Genomic DNA, 24,299 nt, shown 5'->3' with positions numbered 1-24,299 from the left:
GCTATTGCCTCAAAACTGTTTGCTCATTAGGTCTTTGAAGAAAAATTGAGCGATTTCCTTGAATGCAAATTTCTATTAAAAAAAAGTCAACATGACATATTTTGACTTGCCTTGTTTGACAATATCATAGTTATTTCATTTCAATGAAGTGAAACATGGCTGTTTCAGCTCTGCCTTCTCACTTTGTTCTGCGTGCTTTTGTATTACATTATAATATTTCAATACCACAGAGCACAGATGGAGCACATGCAATATTTCAGCTCCCGTATACGTTTTGGCATGATCACACTGAAAATTTTGAACGTTAGCACAGTGAAATGTTTCACTAGCTCCAAGTCAGGACTGGATTTGTTTTGGAGTTGTAAATTTTTTGAAAATATAAAATCTTTATTATTTTTTTTTTCCCCATGTTATGCAGCAAACTCAGCCGCTGAAATGATACTCCCTCCGAAGAAATGTTCTGTCTCCTACAGATTCATTCCTTGGCCTCTGTGAAATGCGAGTTTTCATCCCAGTTCCCTCTGGACAAGCCTTCTGTTCCTACAAGGACCCCCTTGTGTCTGGGATGACCTCATCGTGCTGACATTTTGGGACGCGCTTCCCCATTACGGTTTGCCCATGGGGTCAAAGCGAGCTACGAGGCTCTCGCCCCACCCAGCCTCTATTTGTTTCCTCAGCCGGGCGCCCAGCCCTTCTCCTTCGTGTGGCCCTGCTCTGCGCCAGCTCGAGGTGAGCCGGGTCAAGCACTCGCACCAGGATCCTCACGGGGAGAACAGAGCTGAAGCACCGGGGCAGTGCCGGAGCTGCCCGCCGCCACCATGGTGCCCTAATTGCCCTGACGTGTGCGTGCCCACTGCCCGCTGCTTCACCATCCTCACACATGACAACCTCATCTCCTGGTCTGAGACAACTGAAGCCGGAGAATGCCAGCGAGGCCCCGGCTGCCCCTGTGGGGGCAGCTCGCGATGCCAGCCTCCCTCTGCGCTCTGGGGAGGCCGGCGGAGAGCAGAGAGGCTTCAGCCCTGCGAGCCAGGCTCTTCCCGGCACCTGGAAAGGCGCTGGCAGAGCCCCTGTGCCACGTTTCTTCGCCTTTTTTTCCCCATTACGGGGGTCTCCCCTTCCCTGCCTTGCCAGCGGGCCGCGACACAGCGGCGACAAGACACCCCCGGACCCCCCTTCGTGGGGGACAAGGGGACGCGGGGGGCTCCCCCCTTGTGCCCTCGGGGCCTCCCCCGGCCCCTCGCCCTTTGTTCCCCCGACGGGGCGGCCGGCGCCGGCGGTGGAGGCAGCAGGGGGGTGGCGGCGGCGGTGCCGCGGGCGGGGCCGGGGCCGCCCCGTCAGGCGGGGCGGGCGGGCGGCCGCGGTAAAGCGGCGCCGCGGCGGGGGCCGGGCTCAGTGTGCGGGGCTGCGCGGCGCCGGCCGCTGCGCTTCGCCTGGGTGCCCCGCAGCGCTCCGCCCATGGGGCAGCCGCGCAGGGCCCCCCCGCCGGGCCGGTGAGTGCGGGGACGGCGGGGGGTGACGGGGAGGGGGCGTGGGGGGGCTCCCCGCGGAGCCCCGGGTGGGGGGCGTGGGGAGCGGAGGGTCCCGAGAGGGGCTGGAGGAGGAGGAGGAGGAGGAGGAAGCCGCCCTGGTGGTGGGGGCATCTCAGCCCTGGTGGGGGTGAGGGTGGAGGGGAGGCGGTGGGGTAGCTGGGATGCGGGGGGGACAGTGGCTGGCGGTCCAGCGAGGGGCTGTGGGGCCAGCGAGGGGACACGCACGCTGTTTGGTGACGGCTGCCTCCCCACACCGCTCAGAGGCTGGGGTCCCCCGTCGCATTTTCCCAGGCAGTGTCTGTCCTTTTTTGCTCGCTGGTGAAGTGGTGGGAGGACCGCGGTCCCCAAACGGGTGCCTCAGGTGCCCGGGTGGGGGGGCTGCGACCCAAGCCCCGTGTGTGGGTTGGGATGTTGGCCTCGATGGGTTCCTGTGGGATGCCAGGGATGGAGGGAGAGGGACAGGGCGAGGGCCATGCTGCAGGACGGAGCTGGGGGTGAAGGGAGGTGAGATGGGGCAGAGCTCCCTGTGGCAGGAGGGGGAGGTGGGGTGAGCCAGCTCTCAGCGGGCTCTGTGTCCCTGTCTGGCACTGCCTGTGCCACCTGTGGGCCTGGGTGTCCCCCAGCAGCTATCGGGCTCTCCAGGTGACTTCTACCCCGACTCAGCAAATGGGGCTGAGAAAGAAGCAGCACCTTAATTCAGTGCCCAGTCCTTGCAGCTGGAGTCCTCTGGCAGCTGCCCAAGGGCCGGGGCCAGCCAAACCCGAGCTGCTGGTGGTTAAATGGGTACCGTTTGATCCATCTCCTCTGTCTGCACAGGCTGTGAGGTAAAAACGCCAGCAGCGACCAAAGCCTTGTTGACATTAGGGCTACCACCGGTACAGCTGAGCCATGAGAAATTACAGAGCATGCAAGAGCACCGGCTATTCTGGACTTAGAATAAATAACTTGCTCGGTAACTCTATCTGCGCTAAAGCAGAGTCTGCTGAGTAATGACGTTCAGGGCCCGCGGATGAGGAAAGTGTTCGCTTAAATAAATAGCAGTTACCCTTTAGACAGGGGAGCTTTTCCTCTGGGAGGAAATTGTCTTAGGTCTTGGTGAAAACCAAAACCAAACAAGATCCTCAGACTGGGCGTGGAGGTGCCTCAGCTGGCCATAACCATTCCCAGCTGGGATGCATAAATACACCTTGTGAGCCCAGGGTGGTTTGTGGGGGAAGCCATGAAGGTGTCCTGGTGCCCTCAGCAGGGGGGCTCAGTGCTGGTGGCAGCTGGGAGAAGTGGGATTTGTTTGCTTTTGGATGTGTCCTTCCTTGTTCTGTGCCTCGTGCAGAGCGAGGCAAAGGGAGCTTCTCTGCTTGGGTGGCTTGTCCCAGCCAGGAGGCTGAAGAGATGGCGTCTGCCACGTAGTCTTAAACTCAAAATCTCAAACTTATCCCTCCTGCTCGTGGACCTGTAGCAAGGATTTATTGCAGAGAAGAGTGGGCAGAAGACCATCTCCAGAGACGTGCGTTGGGTGGGATTGGAGGAGCAATGGATCTGTGGGAGAATAAACCGGAGAGATGCTCTGCCTGGGGTCTTCTGTCCATTTGGAGCTGCTGGAGGCTGGGGCCTGATCCAAAGGGAGATGTTTCTCTATTCTCAATGAGCGTTGAGCGCTACAGTGTGCAAAATGCCCAGAGTACATCCTCAGCTGGTGGTTGCTTGTCCTGCAGCTCTCTTGGGCCCCTCGCTACAGGAAGGACATGGACGTGCTCGAGCGAGTCCAGAGAAGGGCGACCAAGCTGGTGAGGGGTCTGGAGAACAAGTCTTACGAGGAGCGGCTGAGGGAGCTGGGCTTGTTCAGCCTGGAGAAGAGGAGGCTCAGGGGCGACCTTATCGCTCTCTACAGTTACCTTAAAGGAGGCTGTAGTGAGGTGGGGATTGGTCTGTTCTCCCACGTGCCTGGTGACAGGACGAGGGGGAATGGGCAAAAGTTGCGACAGGGGAGTTTTAGGTTGGATGTTAGGAAGTACTTCTTTACCGAAAGGGTTATTAAGCATTGGAACGGGCTGCCCAGGGAGGTGGTGGAGTCACCATCCCTGGAGGTCTTTAAAAGACGTTTAGATGTAGAGCTTAGCGATATGGTTTAGTGGAGTGCTTAGTGTTAGGTCGGAGGTTGGACTCGATGATCTTGAGGTCTCTTCCAACCTAGAAATCTGTGTCTGTGTCTGTGTCTGTCTGAAGGTTGGAGTTAACAGTAGGGGATGTGCCTGGAAGGGACCATTCCACCCATTTTCCTTGGAGCTGCCCGGATAGTGGTCTGCTCCTTGCCACGTGTGTGCTTGATGCCTCAGCCACTCAGCACCCAAACTTTTAATGAGAACTGCTCAAAATGCTGTCACAACACAGAGCATCTCGCTCTGCGGCGGGCAGGATGGGCGCTCGCAGCACCGGGCTGTCCTGGCTGGAGCCGGGCGCCCTGCGGAGCTGGCACAAATGAGACGAGCCCAGTGGGACCGGGTGTGGGGGGCTGTGTCTTCCTGCTGCTATGTTTTTTTTGGTTTCAAGCCTTCCACGTTGCAGGGAAAAAAATAAAAAAATAAAAAAAGGCACACGTGCAGCAGAAAGAGGTTGAGGATTGTTTATGTTGTGATTTTGGCCACGTGCCCTGGGGAATGGCTTGGTGACCTCGGCACTATTGGGACGTTATTTATAGAAAGATCTTCTGGGTTTTGTGTTTTTGACGTAGGAGTGCAAAAAAAAAAAAAAAAGTCATGGGAGAAGAAGACCCAGTGTTGGCCCCCAAATACATCGGGTCTTTCTCCAGACCAGCAAAACCGAGGTGTAAGAGGTGACCAGGTGCTCCCCATTGCCGTCGCTTTCTCCCTTCTCTTGGAAAATGTGGTTTTGGTTCTGTCCTGGAGATCACAGGTTTGCGTGAGTTTGCTCTGTGTTTGAAGGGTTGGTTATTGCTCAAGATGCTAAAAGATGTTCACAAAGACAGATCCAGCTACAGCTGAAGACAGCTTTGGAGTTAAAACACAAAGGGAAATGACAGATGACCTGCTGGCCTTCTTCAGTTTCTTCTGTCTGTGAAGCTCTGCCATCTGCAAGGGTTAATGCGTCTCGGTGCCTTTCACTGCCCATCTGTGGTGCTGGTTGGTGCGGCTTCCCCTGCCTGACAGATGGGGAGCAGGAGGCTTAAGAGCTGTGTGGGGCCTTGCTGGGTGACCCCACTGGAGTCTGTGCTGCCCCACAGCCCCTGCTCCCAGGGGTTAATCCTGCAGCAAACTTTCCCTCCTGGTTTCACGAGGTGCGTACCTTTCTCGCTCTTGTCCTGCACAGTGCTTGTGTGCTCCTGGTAGACACATCCGCAGGTGTCTCCCTAGTCCTACGTATGCAGAGCTGGAGTTTCTTTAGCACGTTTGGGCATTGGTTTTGATGGGGAAATCTTTGCCCAGGCTATACCTGAATAATCTCTACCAGACCTTGGTTTGTGCGCAGTGCTTTACCCAGCTCCTTCTGCAGGGCGAAACCAGGGACCCAACACAAACAGAGCCTGTAAGGAAGCTCTGATCCAGATTCACCCTGACAGCCAGTGGTTGCAGGGTTTGAAGGAGCAGAGATCTGTTGCCAAAAGGAGGAAGCAATCTAAATGATTGCTAGCGGGGTTTAGCGCTGAAGGTGAGAGGCTGCCTCTGATGGTGGCAAGCCCTGTGCTCCTTTCCTGGATTTGGCCCAATAGGCTCAGAAGCCTGGGCAGAAGGACTGGTAGCTGGCTCCTGGCTGCTGGGCTTCCTCGAAGTTGTTGTTAGGGATTTGATTTAAGGTCGTCGAAGGCACTGAGCACGGGGAGAAAAGCAGTTAGGAATAAATCAAGCAGTGATTCAGTGGCCTGGTCCCCTGGGGAGTGGCATTAGCAGCACGAGTCGATGTTGCCGGAGATGTGTGCGCTGGAGTACCAGGTCACACTGGCCACTGGCAGCCCGACTGTTGGTCTGAAGGGATTCTGTGTTTGGAGGGAGATTAGTGAGAGTCCCCGCTGCTGCCTGCAGGAGAGAAATCCCTGCTTTTCTTATTAAAATCAGGCAGCACTTAAATTGCAGGGCCCGGGGCCTGGAGGAAAGCAGGTGCAGGCAGAGCGCTACACAAAGGCTTGCAGCCGTGTCATTTTTAGCTGTATCCTGCCCGGGTTGAGAAAGTAAACAGCCTGAGGCCATGTCAGCAGCCGAACAAGAGACCCACAGAGAAAACCCACAAATCTTCAGGAAACTCTGTGGGTGACTCAGCCAGTGTTTTTGCCTGAGTACGAATTCATTCAGTAACCCATGATGGCAGCAGAAGTGCTCTTTTGTGCTGGTGCCATCTCACGAGTGAAGTACAAACCCCTGGCCTTCGGTGTTTCGTGGTCGTGGAAAGACTTGAGCGGCTTTTCCAACTGACAGATGTTATTTCAGGAACCCCCCTGCTGAGCCCCCAGATCCTCCGGCCCTTGTTAGACGCTGCAGTCTCCTGCTGGGCTCACATCTGGACCCGCTGTCGATGCAGATTGCTGTGACAAAGAGCCGGCAGCTTTCCCGAGCTCAGCCGGTGCTACCTAGCCCATGTTCATCGTGGCCAAGAAGATGCCTTGAGTCCAGCCCTCCTGGCCACTCTGCCTCGCTGCACGGAGCTGCAAGGCAGGGGTGTGCTCGTAGAAATGGCACTCGGTATCATTGGCAGTAAAGGAGCCTCAGGAAGCAGGCTATTCACTTAGGAAACCAGGTATTTTAAAGGCTCATGATTTTTAAGTCCCTCTGAATCCTGTTATCGAACACTTAATTTTAGCTGCCTGGCACTTAATTCAGGGTTATGTTCCAGAGAGACAGAAACACGAGCTGCCTCCTGCAAAGGGGAGAAGCAACTACAAAACAGCAGCGCTGAGGCCAGCGGAGCTAGGTGGCGTTGGGTTTTCACAACCAGGCATCTGACATGCGAAAACAGCTACGTTTTCTTTGTGTTTGAGAAAGGAGTTGCTGTAGAAGCCGCTTAGCAGCAATAAAGAGCACCCAAACTTTGCTTCACAGCAAGCAGGAGTCTGCCAGGAGCCAAAGGCTATACCTGATGGGACTGAAGAACTAGGACCATCTGTGCGCTCCTTCCCAGGTCGTTTTCGTGGTGACTGAGAACGCACGCTTGTGAAGAGCAGGCACCTGTAATGCACCCTCTCATCCTCCTCCCCTTGTGCCCAGCGCAAGCATTTGCTCATTGCGGTGTGTGAGCGTGTTCCTGCCTTGTCTGCTGGCATCAGCCCAGGTGCTGCACACCGTGGGTTCAACAAGCCCCTTCCGCGAGCCGTGTCGATGTGTGCCCTTCAGCTCTCCGGACAAGTAGCTTGGATTTAGGGTCGGTGTATGGGGAATTAGTAAAGCACTTGAGCTCGTCGCCAGCCAATTTATTCCCTGCTCCACATTTCCGGGCAAAGCAAGTGCCCTTCATCAGCACTTGCAAAGAGCATGGGGGAGGAGAGACCGGCCTGCCGTCCCCAGAGCCACTGCTGCGTGTGAGTGGCATTTCGGGTAAGGTAATGGGAAAGTGTTGACTAAAACATGACACTTCTGTGCCGTGAGCAGGAGGCTGTGTTATGTGCTTGCTGATAGATACACCAGGAAGGCAGTAAGTGTGCGTACACACATTCACGCGTACACAAGCTGAGGGATGATGCTGATATTACTGGGGCTTGTTGGATCCACGTGTCTGAGACTTAAAATTGTAGAAATAAGGGAAGGTCCTTGAACCAGCCACGATAACAGGAGAGATGTGGCAGTGCTGCATTTCCTGTGGTTGCCGATGTGCATCCTCCGTGGCTGTGACTAATGAGAGCGGGTTACTGAGGATGTAGCTTCTCCATGCCCGGCAGCAGGGAGGTTGTTGTCGGGTTTTCGTAATCCCAGAGCGTGACTCTGTTATGAGATGTGCAGAAGTGATGTAGTGTTTGCTGTACTGAAAAGTTGAACGCTAGGATCAGGAATTTGCCTCGCCCATACATCTAAAAGCAATGAAACCCCTTGTCTAACTCGAAGCCTGTGGAATAAGCCTTTCCAGAAGCTGATGCAGCCCATCCTAAAATAGGCACCTCTGGGGGATGGCTCCCCCTGCCTGTTTCCCAGATAGCCAAAAATAGGGAGGTGAAGAGAACCATAGGTTCCTGATAGATTTCATGCTTCCCAGCCCCACTCTCTTCACTTGTGAAACGTTTTTATGCTGTGTTAGGGACAAACCATCTTGTCGTGATCCTCGCAGCACACATATGCTGGCCTTTTGTGGAAGCTGGAGAACCCCTCTCACATCAGAGGCATTGTCTCTTTTTTCAGTCTGCAGGTTCTTTATATTGTTTCCTTTTTCCGATGAAAGCTTTCTAAAGGGCACTTGTGTACTGAATACCCACTGCTGATAATGCACATTATGAAATCTGAAAGGAAGGTTGAGATTAAATGTCACACACTTCACAGTCGGGGAATTCAGAGTCTTGTTGATCTGTGCACAATTTGGGGGCTGACAGCTCATGCATAAACAAACGTGTGCACGTACACACACACGCGTGCATGCACAGGGTGATTTCCCCTGACTTAGCAAATAAAAGCAAAGTCAGGCTTGTATGAGCTGCTTGCTGGGGGGTGAAACAGCATTTGTGGGGAAAGACTCTGGGTTTGTTGGGGCTGCCCTACTTGTCCTCCTTCTGTGGCACTGCCCTGAGCTGTGGCTGCTTTGGTCTTCTGCAAACGGGTTTACTCTGCCAGGAGGGTCTCCAGAGAGCCACTGGCACGCGCAAGGACAGTATCCTTGAAGAGCTTGGGTGGTGGCTTTGTTTTTCCAGGAAAAAATGGGAAAATGGAGGAGAGAGGGGTCGAATGATTGAGTCGGGGTTGCATGGAGGGCCAGCAAGTGCTGACTTGTGAGTTAGCGAAGCCTGCGGTTGCTCTTTTCCCACGTAGCCGGCTATTCAGAAGTTTCCCTCTTCTAAATCGGTCCTACCTCCTGTTTGCCCAATACGGGGAGTTCTGCATCTAACATTTTTAGCATTAACCTGTTGCTATAGAAACCAGCAAGGTGTCAGAGGGAGATTTTTGCCACTCGGGGGTAGGCTACCAAGTAGCTGAAGTGTGTGTTGTACTGGGAGGCCGTCCCCGTTGCTTTTTTGCTAAGCAACTCCCCGAGTCTGTCTGTGCTTATTTGGAGTCTGAGGAGCCACGAGGGAGCGATAAACCTGAAGTCGCAATTGTGCGCGGATGAGCAGGGCTTAACGTTGGCAAATTGCTTAGGGAGGAAGTGAAAATGTGGTCCCAAGCTGCAGGTGAGGGCCCCGAGCGGTGCGCCGGGGTGGCTGGGGCCGAGGGATGAAAGCTGGCATCTGCCTCCTGTGCAGCAATGTGGTTTAACAGGACATGGGATGTGAACGTGTAGTATGAGATGCCCTATAACATAGGGTTGGTGAGAACTCAGCTGTTCACTGATGGTCACCAAGGCCACCTCCCGTCAGGCCTGACTTACAGGACTTCTGCGTTGTAGAAGCAAATTTGATTGCTTGCTCAATGGGAAACTTGAGTCCTGAGAGGGTCTACGTGTGTGGGGCTCAGGAAACGACCTGATCGGACCAAAAGGCGATCTCCCTGCTTAATGCAAATTTATTTGTCTGCCCGTTTTTCCCCTGCTTGTGTGTGCCTTGACTGCACATCTGGTTGTATCATGGCAGAGGGTGGCAGAAGAGAAGCCCTTTTTTAAAGAACAGAATAAAAACCTGCTGGTGCTGGGGTGCTCTGAAACAGCCGTTCTCGGACCGGGGCTGCAAATCCACGTGCAACACAGGTCAGAAGTCTGCTTTTAGGGTGCAGGAGTGGTACAGCTGTATTGATTTCATCTTCCATTTCATATGTTTGTGGCCATTTTCGTAGCCTCTAAATTGCGGTTATTACATTGTGTGGGGTAAGCTACTGGACTGCAGATGTAGAAATAATGTTGGTGTAGATGCAGTTCGTCGTCTTTTGAGGGAGACTCCGTCAAGAATGGCTTTGAAATTACAGTCCTTGGTGATGACGCACAGAGAGATGTTGCCCTCGCATGTGGCGGAGGGCACCAAATCTTCCTGATGGTAATTTTTTTATTATTTGCTTTTGAGTTCTGGAAAGGGGCAGAGCTGTAGGGTGGTTGGGAGGAAAGGGCATTGGCTTCCTGGGGAGTGCACGAAAGACAATCGTTGAGGGTTTGAGGCTGGATTTGCTTTGTGGGGGGATGATTTTTTTTTTTACTGGTGCTTTTTTTTTTTTTTTTCACTTTGTGTGTATATATAGTTTTTATTTCTGCTTCTAATGTTTCCCTGTAGAAATCATCTGCAGGACAGATGGCCCACTAAGCTGCTGGGACTGTCTCCCACAAACACCTGTCTAAGGCAGCTGGGAAATCAAAGATGAATTTTTGTCTTTGAATGCTCTTAAAGGAAAACAGCGCCTGTTCCTGACGCGTTTTATTTCCTTCCACATCCTCCCAGCTCCCTTGTGTCCTGCTGAACTCGAGTGCTCGGGATGTTCAGCTGATGATGCCCGAGTTGTCTGAGTTACCTGGAGAGGAGTAAATGCACCAGGCGTGCCTGGCCGAGCGTGCTGGATGTGTCAGACGGCCCGGCAAGCTGCTGCTGGCTGCAGGACAGCGTTTCTTGTCCGAGGTGAGCCCAGCTGCTCTTGCTCGCCGTTGGCGTGTTGCTGCAGGTGGTAGTTAGCAGGACCGTGGCTGCTGGGTTTAATTATAGCTCCTGTCTGAGACACTAATAGAGCAACAGAGCTTTTCTGTCTTCTGCTGGGGAAACCGAGCACTTTGCAGCTTTTGATTGCTGTGTAACACTTCCCGTGACATGGAAAGAAACTTTCCTGTTCTCTCTGCGAGGGGAAATTGGAAACCTGTGGGCAGAGAGGTCCTGGAGCTGAGATGCAGCCCCCCGACTGCAGCTTGGCCTCGGTTCGTGGTGCTCCTTGGGATAGGATGTTTCTGTCTCCATACTGCCCAGCCTTACCAGAGCCTCATCAGCCTTTTATTCTTCTCTCAGCCCCTGTCCCATCCATTCGCCAAGGGAGCGCGTGTCTGAGATCCCACGTTTCTCCTTCCCCACTCCTTACACAGACGGGCATTACCCAGGTGCAGGCAGCCCCCTGTTGTCTCTGCAAAATCCCCCTTCAGCTAAGAATTAGCTGGGGTTAGCCCCGGGTATGTGTGTCTGAGGTGTCTCTGCGTGGTTTGCAGGTGGTTTGGGCTTTGAGGTTTCCTCTGGCTTCTCTGCAAGAGATGGTCTGGAGGCACCGCAGAACGAACGTGCCTTTTGGCCTGTGCCTGCTGGAGCTGCTTAAGGAAGCAGGAGGGCTGTGGCAGAGCCGGGGGATGAACTTCTGCCGAGAGATGGTTCCCGCTGGCATTGCAGAGGGACTTCTGGACTTAAAGGGCAGGTTTTTGTGTGGGAGAGGAGTTGCATGTACCGGGCAGGTGAGAAATCTGCAATATTCCTGTTGCGTGGGCGTACGGACTGTGCCAGGCTGGGCAGGAGCAGCAGTCACGTCGTACTGCCATGGTGGCTGAATGCTAATTGTTTCTACTGCCTGAGCATCCGATTATTTTGGCTAGATCAGGTTTCATTCCCCGTAGCTCCCTGAAGCTTCCTGACCTGCAGAATTGGTTTGGGGAGTTTCTTTTTGCTAGGCTGGTGAACTTCCACTCCTCATCCTGGGCAAGGGTTGCTGTGCATTCCTCCCAGCAAAAAAAATGCAAACGATCCTGTTACTGTTTGAAGATGTTGGTAGCAAAGCCGTGTGCCGCAGCTGGCAGGGAGGATATCCACTGGGAGGTGGGGAGAGGGATGCTCTGCCTGTTGGGTGGCAGAGAGGTCTTCATCATCCGAATCCCAGCTCTGGAGAGAAATCTAGGCAAAGAGCTGGCTCACGCACCGTGGGCTTGGGACGTGCAGCTGCAGAAATACAGCGTGGGATGGCTGTACCTTGGTAGTTACCTGGGATAGGAGCTGGCTCGGGGGTCTGCTCCACTATGGATATCCCAGGGAAACTTTTAGGAGGTTGTTTGGACAGGATCCATAAAGGTGCCTTGTGGCTCTTGGGTGTGTGTTTTGGGTTAGACACGGGATTTATCTTGTCCCTTAGGATTTCAGAGTCCTCAAGTGTCAGATCTTTCTAACTGAGAGATTTTCTGCACTTAAAAGTGAGCATGCTGAGCCTTCGTGTGTGTGTATAGGGAAGGTGTCTTAGATCCCGCTTGATCAGGCAAGTCAAAGGTTTGCAGGAGCCAAAGTAACAAGTACCTCTTTGGATCCTGTCTTCAATCTCCTGGTGTTCCCAAAGCGGGGATGCCATCTGTCCCTAGGGTGCAGGGCTGCAGTGAGGCGAGATCGTGAGGCACCAAGACACTTTGGTAATGAGCCTCTTGGAAAAGAAGAGGAAAGAGAGGACTTTGCACATATTGCTTTCTGTCAGGCAGCTCTTTCCCTTTCTGACTGGTCTTGCTCTTGCACGACTGCTCTGACCTGTGCACCCGCTGCCTCTCTTCTTTGCCCTGCCCCTGTGCTTGAGCCCAGACTTTCTCTCCGTCTCTGGCCACGTAGGTGCCTGGAAACCTCTCCTGGGGCCTCCTGCCCTGGGTCTTGCTTTCTGCTGGGCGGTGGGGCAGCAGGCACAGCTCAGCATGGGGGAAAGGAGCTGGCTGCTGTCCCTAAAGGTGGATCTCTTGCTCGCACAGCCTCTTGTTTGGAGACATCTGTTCCAAAATTGCAGTAATTAGGATGTAAACATCTGTGCTCTCTTGCTGGGTGCCTTGGCCACTGCGGCTGCTCCTGTGGCATCAGGGATGAAAAGCTGCTCCATATGGCACGGTTGCCTCAATCTTCCCCCCGCAAGCCGGCACAGTGGAGCAGCTGAAGGGCTGTCTGTTGCGATGAGAGGGAGCGGGGCGGGATCTGTCCTGGCCAGCCTGCCGGCCCTTCTGTGGGAGCTGCTGGCAGGGAGACCATTTAGCACTTCTGCTGCCATCTCTCTCTTCCCCTGACACAAGAAGGCATGGTTTTACTCTCGTGGCTCAGTTCCCACACCTGTGAAATGCCAGTAGCAGTGTTTGCCTCTTCAGGTTGGGTGAAGAGCACCCAGGGCTTGCGGAGCTCAGTGGTGACGTGTGGTATTGTACAGGGGCAGTGCTGCATCTCCGTATTTACCAGTGTCTCTTGACCTGTGCTTCATGAAAGGTGCTTGGGCATGGCAGGTTCCCCGTCAGGCTGCTGGAAAGAGCCTACGTCCACCTCAGGAGTGTAATAACTTCTTGGTCAACATCAACAAATGAAGGTGGGCTCAAGGCCTTGGGTTGCCTCTGGTGTGTTGACTTGGGAACTCTGAAACCAGAGCTTGGCAGGAGAGCAAGTCTTCTACCCGGCCTCAACGTGGCAGAGCAGACCAAACTTACGGCCAGGGTAAATGTACTAATCTTTTACTCGTCGTCCTGGTTCGACTCCAGTTCATTTTTATTATCACTTACTCTGCTGGCAGACTGGGAGTGTCCTCAGACCCCTGGAGCGAGCTTTGTGGTGCCCCCACGAGCAGCAGGACACCTCTCTCAGCTGCTCAGCAGCAGCATCCCGAAGCTGTAGGAACAGGGGCTGCTCGTTCCGTCGCTGCACCTTGCTCCTCGCCAGACCTCCCTCGACGGGCATGCAGCTCTGGCCGCTGAAGCATCGTCAAACATCCTCTCCTTCTCCTCTCCTCTCGCTGGGAGGGAAGCAGAGATGCTGGGGGAAGAGCTGTGGAGGTGGGGAGAGATGGAGCTATCTTTAGCGTGGCACCGGTGAGGTTTCTTTGCACCACTAAGCAGTAGCTGTCACAACTGAGTACAGTATGCAAGGGGACAGATGCCGAAAGAAGCCTGTGAAGAAAAGGGATGTTGAAATTTAAATAATAATAATAATAATAAAAAAAAAATCTTTCAGCTTCACGTGGGCATTGCCGGTCACTGAGGGGGGGGCAGAGGAATTTCCTCTATGCAGTGATTAATGTACGCAGCCACTGGGATGCTCAGAAGGAGGATTGAGGAGAAAATCACGACAGGAGGAGGTGGAGGTTCCCTTTTGAAAATGCACAGGCTAATAGAAAACATCCTCCAAATCCTCAGTGTGTCAGGATACATTAATGTAAGTATAACGCTTTCAAATGCTCAGCATCTTCTATCCGAATGTCATCGAATTAGTGCTAATGCATTTGTTAGCTCGTTATTCATTAATATTCAGTACTCATTAGACTGGCTCTTTCCCTGGAAGATGGGGATAATGAGACGTGGGATCGGCTGCAGGGCCGTGCCATAGCTGTGCTTAGCACAGTGGGAGCGTGGTTTTTATGTAGCAGAATGGCCTTCAGTGATTATTTTATTGGTGTTTCTAGCTGGCTTATCCTGTCCCAGTTCCTGGCCGCTGGTTTACCACAAATCAGTGGAAATTCTTAACGGGAGAGCAGTGTTAATAACGATGTGGATAAATTTCTACCAAGTCATGCCCCGAAGGCAACTGGCAAACACAGTTGATGAAGCCAAATTTTGATCTGTTTGCCTGTACTCAGAACTGCAAAACTGCCTTTGTAATCACAGAGCCATTTATCTCTCTCAGCCTGCGAGTCCTCCCTTTAAGCCCTACCACCTTCCTTTACTTCATGCCCTCAGGATGCTCTAGATCTGAAGATGTCTTTTTTTTCTGTTTTCCCTATCCGAAAGGGTCTTAGTAAATGTTTGAGCGTTGGATTCAGTCGTTGCATTGTCACAGCGAGTCCTCTTAGATTTGCATCACAGAAAGATTTATGTTGGCGTGCTCTGGGAGCCTGCCGAAGTGACTGGCTGCTCGCGTGGACAAAAACGGGAAAGTTTTCCTGGGAGATGCAAACCCTTCGCAAGGCAGCGGGAGAAGGCTTGTGTGCGTGATGCCAAAATAACTGACACCTCTCGTTTCATTACTCCCCGGAGACTCGTGAACTCTTTAGACACGAGCATAAATTCTGTCCTCTTGGGACAGCCATGGGAAAGTGCAGCTGGGGGCGATTGCCTGTGGGATTGCCTGTGCTTGAGCCCTGGACTAGTTTGGACCAGATGAGCTGTGTCTGGTGCCCGGGGGGGGGAGGACTTTTTTATGGGTCTCTTGGAGGGTGAAGTAGCAAATAGAAAAAAATGTTTTTGTGTTCAGTTGAGCCGAGATGAAAGGAAGACAAATTGGGAGGAAGGACTTTGTGGACCGAGAGTTTCCAGGGTTTTATGACTGGATAATGATATAGAGTGATTTTTCAGGGACTCCTGACACCTCTACACATACAGGAAAGTTGTCTTTTCCGCCTTAGCTTCTGTCAGCTACCTCTATCTTGTTCTTTTCTTAGTATTCCCAGTATTTGTACTCTGTTTGCTGTCATCTCCTGTTTCTCAGGAAGCAACGTGTTGTCAAGGAGGATCTTGCCTCTGGTTTCTTGTAGCTGTAGGGCTGGTGTGTTCTGGCTCAGCGCAGGGGCTGCAATGTCTGGGGGGTAAAGACAAACGAACATCTGAGATCTGCGTGGCATTTTGCCTGAAATGGCAACCGAAGGGTGTGATGTATGGCAAGGAGAAAGTCATTAAATGATGCTCTGCTTTTTGTCTTCAGTTCCTCTTGTCTGGGAAGTGTTTAACGATGCTTAATTGCCCTAGTCTAGGAAGCAGCAAAGAGGTACCACGCTCCTAATGGGCCATGGACACTGCCTCATGCTGGGATGGGCTGCAGCGTGGTTTGTAGGTCAAACCCACTTAGAGCACCTTCTGGTGAAGCTCGGGGCTGCGCTCAGCACGGAGGCACACACATGAGACACGCCGATGGGTGGAAAGCTGGCGCTCGCACCGTTCCCCTGCCCCTTTCGCAGGGCTGATGGCAAAAGCCAGGGTGAAGGGTGTGGGGCAAGGGAGCATTTCGGTGCCTCTGTCCCCACGCTGCTGCTGATTTGGTTTTGTTCCCCCTCTGGCAGGTCACGGTGACGGCCGGTGCGTTGCTCTCGGACCAGGACAGCTTCCTCACAGCCCGTAATGGGCCGCCTGCGGCCGGCCCTCAGCACCCTGCCCTAGAGCGGGCCGATCCTCCCGCGCCGGAGCTATGAGGAGCTGTCTGCCGGCGTAGCAGCAAGATTTCCGTGCTTTTTAAAAACTTTTGATGTTCTGTACCCTGCGAGGTTTCATGTGAAGCGCTTCCTGCGGCCTCTCCCCTCAGCTGTCCTGCCGGCGGGGCAGAGGCCTGCACGCTGCCATGGCGGCCAAGCAGCCGCCGCCGCTGATGAAGAAGCACAGCCAGACCGACCTGGTGAGCAGGCTGAAGACGCGCAAGATCCTGGGGGTCGGCGGCGAGGACGACGACGGTGAGGTCCATCGCTCCAAGGTGAGGGGTGTTGGGCAGGGAGGGGTTCCCCATTCCACCGCGGGGTCCTCCGTGCTGCTGTCCCGCAGCGAGGAGGCCACTGCTGTGGGAGGATGGCCAATAAACCTGTGAAACGTCACCTGCTGGCAAACCTCAGCACGTGGCAGGCCCCTGGATAAAACCTAGTTAATTTTTTTTCCAGCGTTTACCTTCTGCAGCCTCTCTGGCAAAACCAGAGCTCCCAGCTCCACCAGGCTCATGCATGGGCTGCCGTGACAAGATTAATGCTGCCCTTTAGCAGAGACGGGCCGTGCAGCCTGGTGGAGGCACAAAAGCCGCCTGAAACCACTTCTCATAGTAACGCAGCGAGCTCTGCCTTTAAGTTGCTTTAATCCACTGGTGAAATGTTATTGTCGAGACACCCATTAGCTAGCTCAGAGCTGGTGGTACCAGCTCAAAGCTCACCATATTCCAGCACCGTGCCCTGGAAACTGGGGCAGCGATTAAAGAGGCATGGCAGCACCTCTCTGAAGAGGCCCGAATTGCAAACAAAGGCACGCAGTCTGTTTCAGCAAAATACCAGCGCTGGAGAACAAGGACACGTCCCTCAAGAGCCCTGTCCTGAGTGCCCCCTGGAGAGCTCGCTGGCAGGATGTTTGCTTACAGGGGGGCCGACATGGAGCTTGCTTACTCCACCCCGTGCTGAAATTCCTTGTCCTCATCGTCTTTTCAGCCGTCTTAAAGATAAACTGCTACGTGGGGTTAAGATATGTGTTGTCTGGTCTTGAGGTATGTGGCCTAAAGGCTGGGGAAGGGTCTGCTCAGTCACCTTGTGCCTTTTGCTTGAATTTCAGATTAGCCAAGTCCTGGGAAATGAAATCAAGTTTGCTGTCCGGGAACCCTTGGGGCTCAGGTAAGACATGAGGCCACCTCAGAGCAGGGCCATCAGAGGGCTGTTGGCCACAGTGTCCCTGACACCAGCTCTGTCCCTGACACCAGCCCTGTCCCTGACACCAGCCTCACTGCTCCATGCAGGGGCTTCTCAGGGCTGCAGGAACATCCTGGCTCTGTTTTCTTACCTCATAAACCAGCCTGAGGGCCATGAGCTCCAGTCCCTTGGCAGGTGCTGGGAACCACGGAGAAGCTCTCTGTCCTCTTTGCAGGGCCAGTTCTCTCCTCTGCTTGGGTGAGGGGGGTTCAGCTCTGTATTGCTAGTGAGGCTCAAGCTAGCAGTGTCTGGGGAGCCACGTCTTCATGCAGAAGACCCAAGGCTTCCTCATTTGGGTGAGGAGGGAGGACAAAGGCTAATAACCATGCGGACAGCTGGGAATGCATTGTGAAGCAGGGGCGACAGGCTCACCCCCACGCTCACTCTGGGCCCTCTGTTTTCCCTCCTGTGCAGGGTCTGGCAGCTGGTCTCCGCCGTCATGTTTTCCGGGGTGGCCATTATGGTAAGTGAGGGCTGCAGTCCTGGGCACCACCAGCTCCTGGATGCCACAGCGTGGCTCCTTGGCTGTTCGTTCCCCCCTCCTCTGCCTTCAACAACTGCCGCTGCTTTCTTGTGAGAGGCCTTTGCCCTCTCTGCATCTCTGTAACGGGCTTGCCAGCAGCGTCCTTGGCCGTTTGTTCCCATTGCCAGAGTCTGTTTTCATTAGCAGGTTCATAAACCACACACAGCACGGCAGCCTCGGTCACAGAAACCGGCCTTGAAGCCAGCAGCTGACACACTGATGTTTCTCGCGCCTCCTTAATTCCCAATTTCCTGGCCGATGGTTCTGGTCACATCATGTCTAAATGTCAGAGCACCACTTTCCCCTGCCTGAGACAGCACGTTTTGATGGCTCTGGGAAAGTGCTGCTGAGTCTCTCCCATGCCTCCGCCAGGCCCTCGCTTTCCCTGACCAGCTCTACGACACCGTCTTCAACGAGGAATCGGCGAGCAGCAAGACTCCCATCCGGCTCTATGGAGGAGCCCTCCTCAGTGAGTGCTGGGCCACTATCTGGGGTGTGATGCTGCCCTGTAGAGCAATGGGGCGAGAGGCCAAAAGTGCAGGAGCAGACAAATTCTGCGTCTTTGGAAACAGCTGCTGTTTCCAAAGGAATTATTTGTTTACGGGTCTCTTGTAAAGCTCAGCCTCTGTTGCTTTTTCCTAGCAAGGTCTCAGGCTCCCCGCACGTATGGTAAGAAGTGCTGCGCACACTGAATACCTGGGGGAGTAGCTGCAAGTACCCCAGCAGAGGGGGATTGCAGATGGGCCAGGAAATGGGGTGAGGGGGTCCGGGCAGTAGCTGGGATCAGGCTGTCCTCATGGGAGCAGGAGCAGAGAAGGGGCAGGTGACAGCATCCTGCGACTGCGGTGCCCGGGAGGGCCTCTTGTATGGCACAAGAGACTGGGCCAGAGGAGAGGGTGAGGGGCTTGAGGGGGGAGCCTGGAGAAACCCTCTGGGAAAGAAAATGAGTGGAGGAATGAAAACACAGAGGGTTGCTTAGCTCTGCACCCTGTGCTGCAGCCACTGTTGCTCCCAGGCCACGAGGGAATGTGTCTGCTGGGTGCCCACCCAGCCTGGTCTCAGGCTGGCACACTGCGAAAGGACAGGCGGGTGCTTGCAGGGAGTGTTTTTGGAGGGGTGGCTGGGCTTGAGGGCAGGCAGCCTGGGTGGGGCGCCTTTGGACTGGCGGGCTGGTGGCTGGCTGCTTCCCGCAGGCTGCAGCAGCATCTCGTGGGGACGGCTGGAAATGCAGCAGCCGCACCAGGCAAGGGGAGAGCGCAGCTTCTGGCTGCGCTGTTTCCCTCTGCATCCCCCCGTGGGGGCCAAAATGCTTCCCCTGGGGGGCAGGCAGGCGGGTGGGCTGCCCCTTCCTAGTGGTCCTCGCCTTCCCTCAGGGCAGCTGTGCTGCCGTCCCTCCCCAGGCATCTCGCTCATCATGTGGAACGCCCTGTACACGGCTGAAAAAGTCATCATCCGCTGGACCCTGCTGACGGAGGCGTGCTACTTCGCTGTGCAGTTCCTGGGTGAGTAGCTGGGCTGGGCAGGAGCAAGCACGGGACAGGGGGCGTGCTGTGTGCCCACGCTCAGGGTGGGGAGGAGGGAGTGTGTGCAGCTGGCACATCTGTGGTGGCACCCTAGCTCCAGATGTCCCCGTGCTGAGACCCATCGGTGTTACAGAGGGCTCCCTGGCCCTGCTGGACTGTCAGAGAGAACCTGGCTCTGGGCACGCTTTCCCAGCCAGCTGCTCTCCTTTTTCCTTCCCCGTGGGATAGCCTCTGCCTTGGGCTGCTCACTGCAGGGTGCCCAGGACATATCCCTCTGCCAATTCATCCATTTTCCTCCCTAAAATATCCTGGCCTTTGTAGGCAGCACAAGTCACCTCCTGGAGCAGACTGCCTAGATTCTGGGGCTAACAAGAGAAGGCTGTAGTAAATTACGTTAAAAGGGGGGCCCTTCAGTTGTGCTAAAAGATAGAATAATGGTTCAGCTGATTTCTAGGGGGCATGTCTATATTTAACTATGAAGGTTTTTGGTCTTTTGTGTATGTGTGTATTGGCTGTTCACTCACTGCGTTCTAAGGTAACTTGTATTATTAACCAAAAAGGGAGCTGCTCAGAAAACAGGTAGTGTGAGTGGACTATACATGTTTTATTCGTGCTCCTACGTTTGACAAATATTTATCAGCACTGGAGTGGTTAAACCACAAAGCAACGTGCAGATTCCACAATGAAGACCTGAGCAAATGGGAAACTCACATCTGCTCGAGTTCATGTTTCAGGCTGGCTACCTGAAGGCAGAATTGCCTTTAGGGAAGTGTTTCTATAAACGAGAGCGCTGTGGCCCACAGGCCTGTGCCTAATTTTAAAGCTGTCAGATCAAGCTGTGTAAGAGCCAGTGTTGCAGGTTTGCTGAGTGTGAGACTGGTGGGCCTGCAGTGAAAGCTTTTGCATTCACAAGGCTCAGTGGGTCCCTCCAAAAAGCTACATTAGAGGGCAGCAGAAAACAGCTCTGTGCTGCTCAGATCCGTTTGTTTTTCATCACCAACCTCTGCCTTATCTCCCTCCTTCTCCTCCAGTTACCACGGTTTCCCTGGTTGAGAGTAGCCGGATAGCCACAGGTGCTGTGCTCCTCCTGGTCAGCCGAGTCCTCTTCGTCCTCATCAGCATTTATTATTATTACCAAGTTGGACGCCGTCCCAAGAAAGTCTAATTCCTGGGCTTTTTGTCATGGGAAGGGGGGGGGGGGGGGGGTTGTGTTGGTAATTTTGCATTTATAATTATAACTTTTTTTTTTGTTAGTCCCTTTTTGTTCTTAAATGGTTTCCTTTTCCACTTACCGGCATAAATCAGTGTGTAACCTGATGCTGGTGGCAGAGCCAGGTGAAAATTTGGGGAGAGCAGCGTTGTGCGAGTCCCCCCCTACCAGCCCCTCTGCGGGAGGCAAGCGAGGAGCGCGAGGAAGGCTCAGGGAGGTGTACAGGCCTGGCAGCCTCAGGGAAAAGAGCCGGTTTCCCAGGGGAACTGGCTGATGGGATCACAGGCTCTGAAACCATTGGAAAAAAAGCACAAAACAAGAAACAATCCCTGAGGAGACAGGGAGTTAAGGCAACCAGTGAAGGACTTGGCTACTCCCCCGGTAAGTGTTGCACCTGCCTGTTGGAGCGTGTCCTAGTGTGTACAGCCTGCGTCCCCTTTAGCACGCACTTGCTGTTCACCTGGCCGGGAGCTGGCTGTAGCTCAGTGCTCTCTGAATTTGCAAACAGCTGTGTTTTCCTTGCTGCCAGAGGTGCCACGCCGGCTTTATTTTTTCAGTGGGTGCTGTGCAAATCTTGGCAGCAGAGACAGCGAAAACTCCTGGTTTGTTCCCTTTGCAGGGACAGCACTGGGAACAGTGGTGCAGCTTGAACTACAGTATGTGAGAGGTCAAGGAGGCTATTGGGAAAAGCGTGCTGAGCACAAAGACATCCCTTTGCTTGGGACGTTCTGTGACGTTTCTAAGCTGGGCTCCTGTCCCCTTCACCCCAGAACATTTCCTATAACCGCAGCCCTACTGATGGTCACGGCAGGGGTAGGTGTGAGGCAGAGGGCCTGACACTAGTGGAATAGGGGGTGGAGACTGCTGTGGTTTGCAGTAGTGAGAGCAGAGTGAGCATCAGTGCGGCTGCTTGGGTTAGGCTGCAGCCTCCAGCGAGAGGAGTCCTGCTGCAGGAGACCGTGTTCCAGCTCTGCTACAACGTGGGCATCGTGGCATCTCTGGGTTTGGGACTAAAGGACCAAAGTTCATAGCATTACAATGCTTAGGACACTACTTAACTGGGATGAAGAACAGCAAGGTGTGAGGGGACATATGAAGGCTTTGTTGTCCTCTAGCTCAATCAAGGCAGGATGTGCGTGCTGTACTAGTCAGTGGCCAGTTTCTCCAACACCTACGGGGCTTAGCAGCAATGGCTGCCTATTTTCCTAGTGCTGTCCATGCGGATTGTCCCTGTCCACAGCTGGAGGCTGCATTTTTCTCTATGGGCCTAAAGGCAGGAGGGCTGTGTACAGGATATGGACGTCTTATTCAAGTGCTACTGTTGGTGGGATCAAAGCATGCCCTGGAGTAGAGCTGATGTCCCAAAATCCTGGTAGAAAGCTGCCTCCACAAACAGAAGTGCTTGTGTGACCAACAGACCTCAAACCACTGGTGAGACTGGGAGCCATGGCTGTTTGCTGTTTAATACCTTAGTATAGTTAGAAGAAGCTAGTGGGTAGTTACTGTATGGTGTGTTAGTGTTTTTGGCGTTTAGAAGCAGCTGCATCAACTTGGGACACTGTGTGCAGTGCACCTACTGGCCATGCAAAATGTGTGTCAGGTCAGAAGTAGTGGGACCAGGAGACTGGTTCAGTCTGCAACTGTAAGTATTTTTCCAATGAAATAAATCCACCGCAGAGGCAACATCCAACAGCAGACTAAATGCTGGAGCTTCCCAACGTACTCCTGCCAAGCTGCTTTCAACATGTCCAAGATACAATAGCGAGCAACTGAAATTTATATTTAAGAGGAGCCTTCCTGTTTAGGTGGAGGAGGTGGGCTCTGGGAGGGAAACCGCTTCCCTGTGAGGCAGGAAATGATGTGCAGCCCACAGAATATCACAAATGAGACCAAAGGGTGCTGCATGTGGGAGCTGGAACGTGGCAGGCTGTGGCTGTTGCTCTCACCCTGCACACTGTCTGCATGGGCAGCACAGGGGCGCATGGCTTCAGTGCAGCCCTGCAGCTCTAAGTGTTGGTATAGGTAAGTGAAGCTTGATTCTTTGTGTTTTGGGGGGTCACATGAATGTATACACAGACTGATCGGAGGGTTGGGGGTGGGAAAGACGAGTAAAACTGACCAAACCAAAAGCAATCTTAACAGGAGATGGAGGGCCACCTTAACGCTGTCCTCTCCCACCCATGTTGGCTGCAGGACCCTAGGGTCTTAGTTAAGCCATGACTTTGGGTCTGTGGAGAGGACTGCCTGAATAGGGTACCTTAAAATGCCATCCAGCAGGTGAAAGAAATGAGTCAGCACACAGTTCTCTTAAGACTTCTTGATGGTTAAATCAGGTGGGGGTGGGCAATGAAAGCTTTCCCATGAAGCTTTAAATCAAGTGAGGTCAGATTCCTCTTCGGTTCCCTGCTTAGCAGCTGTCTGCGGAACTTAAAGCAGCAAGCCACTTCTCGTTTTGCCATTTGATGTCTGTCTGCAGCACTGTCAGAAACCAACTGTGGTTGTTTGTCTTCACTCTGATGTGAGCGGGGGAGAGGAGGGAGGAGGATGCTGAACCTTTTGTACTGAAATGTGTCCCTGAGGGGATGCGTCCAATTTCGGGACTGTGGCTGCAGGTGGCAGTTGAGCGCATAATTTGGGATCAAAAGCCTGAGGCAGCGCTTCAGGCCCTTCTGCTGAGCGAACTCCATCTCCACAGGCCTCAGTTTCCTCACCTGTTCACGTGTGCAGAAGGCTTTGGACTGCTGTCATCTCCCACGGGAGACAGTTTGCACTGCATTACCTGCTTGCCGTTGTGTCACGCTGTGCATGGCTGCAGGTCGTGCTCTCCAAAGGGCCGTGCTCTGAGCAGGCACAGGCAGGACTGAGGCTGACCCTGCTCCTGCCGGAGGGCGACCCTAGCCTGGCATTCCTGGAGCTCTCGCTTCCGAGGGTGAAGAAAGCTCGCATTCACATAACTCTCTGCATCGCCTTATTTACGCCTAACCAACATCTGGCAAACTGGACCTGGTGAGAAAAGAGAGGCTGTCTGTCTGTCTGTCCTAAGCCGGCCAATTCTTTCTGGTCAACAGTTTTTACTTGGGGGGAAGGGGAGAAGGGGACACGTCAGTTTATACCTCATTTTGGCTGCTGTACCTGAATTTATTCTTTCTCCTTTAGTAAGAAAGTGACTGTACTCAACACCAAACAAATAGTGAAAATTAAAGCCGTTTCACTTCACTGTCACAATAGCTTTCTTTTATTTCTTTTATTTTTTTTAAGAAACGCACACAAAAACCGTGCAGAGAGTGCTTCAGGCTTGTGTTCTAGTTTATATTACCAAAAAAAAAATCCTTTCAATATAAAAAAAAAAGCATTACAGTAGGGAATACGGGATAAATAAGCTCCACTATCTAATAAAAAGAACATTTACAGTTTTTTAAAATAGATTTCAAACATCATTATTTCACACGCAGCCCTTTCCCAGGCGTTTGTGACGGTCGTTTGAGCATTAAATAACAGCCGGGAGGCAGGGGTGCGCGCAGAGGGGCTGTGGGCTCGCAGGCACAGACTGCTCTCCACGAATTACATCCAAGGTGCATGGGCTGTGGTCACAGTGCTACAGCAAAGGAGCCAGCAGCTCCCTCCGGTCCCTGGCCCACCCAGAGCTCTCCAGCAAGCAGTGACTCTCGCTTGAGCCCCTGCTCCCAACAAACTCACCAATAGCTGTTAAAAACAAATACAAAAATACAGTTGTTTCTCCTGCCTACTGCTCTGAAAAGAGAAAAAGCTACTGTACAACAGAGGGGGCAGCCACGTAACCACTGGACAAAACCAACTAATTTACATGCTTTGCCGTACAACAGGAGTCTGGTTTCTGGGCTTGCTTGTTCATTAAATTCCCCTGGGAGAAATTCCTCCCGCCCGTTACCTACTTCCACAGGGCCTCTCAGATTTGCATGGATCTTTACAGCAATTTCCACCTCTTGTTTAAGATGCGCTGCCTGGCCTTTGCTTTGGTTTCAAGCTGTGTTCCCAGAGGCACGCTAGCCAGCTGCAGAGAGGAGTTGAAGTCTTCATCCAGAAAAGAGCAGAAGGGGGACCAGACAAGGTAAGAGAGGGGAAACAACTGTGCAAAGGCCAGAA

The 24,299-nt window shown here is 53.3% G+C and overlaps 1 protein-coding gene across 2 annotated transcripts; it reads left to right on the top strand.

Annotated features, from left to right (window-relative positions):
• The first annotated feature begins 1,356 nt into the window (after positions 1–1,356).
• TP53I11 (tumor protein p53 inducible protein 11) lies at positions 1,357–23,399 on the top strand. 2 transcript variants are annotated; one of them, XM_040560550.1, is made up of 8 exons: positions 1,382–1,493; positions 10,036–10,209; positions 15,551–15,954; positions 16,788–16,846; positions 17,336–17,384; positions 17,817–17,913; positions 18,845–18,946; positions 19,999–23,399. In XM_040560550.1, the coding sequence occupies exons 3-8, from the start codon at positions 15,826–15,828 to the stop codon at positions 20,130–20,132; spliced, it is 570 nt and encodes a 189-aa protein (XP_040416484.1). In that variant the 5' UTR covers positions 1,382–1,493; positions 10,036–10,209; positions 15,551–15,825; the 3' UTR covers positions 20,133–23,399. The 2 variants fall into 2 exon arrangements, with proteins under 2 accessions (XP_040416483.1, XP_040416484.1); XM_040560549.1 differs by lacking the exon at positions 10,036–10,209 and having other exon boundaries at positions 1,357–1,493.
• Positions 23,400–24,299: the final 900 nt, after the last annotated feature.

The sequence above is a fragment of the Cygnus olor genome, chromosome 5, assembly GCF_009769625.2.
Source record: "Cygnus olor isolate bCygOlo1 chromosome 5, bCygOlo1.pri.v2, whole genome shotgun sequence".
Classification (NCBI taxonomy): Eukaryota; Metazoa; Chordata; class Aves; order Anseriformes; family Anatidae; genus Cygnus; species Cygnus olor.
Note: the sequence above shows the minus strand (reverse complement) of the source record. Positions and strands in the feature narration are given on the sequence as shown.

Excerpts from the sequence above, each read along its gene's own strand:
- TP53I11 (XM_040560549.1), top strand. The coding sequence starts at position 15,826 with ATGGCGGCCAAGCAGCCGCCGCCGCTGATGAAGAAGCACAGCCAGACC. Across the intron at positions 16,847-17,335 it reads CGGGAACCCTTGGGGCTCAG|GGTCTGGCAGCTGGTCTCCG; the intron begins GTAAGACATGAG and ends CCTCCTGTGCAG. Across the intron at positions 17,914-18,844 it reads CTATGGAGGAGCCCTCCTCA|GCATCTCGCTCATCATGTGG; the intron begins GTGAGTGCTGGG and ends GTCCCTCCCCAG.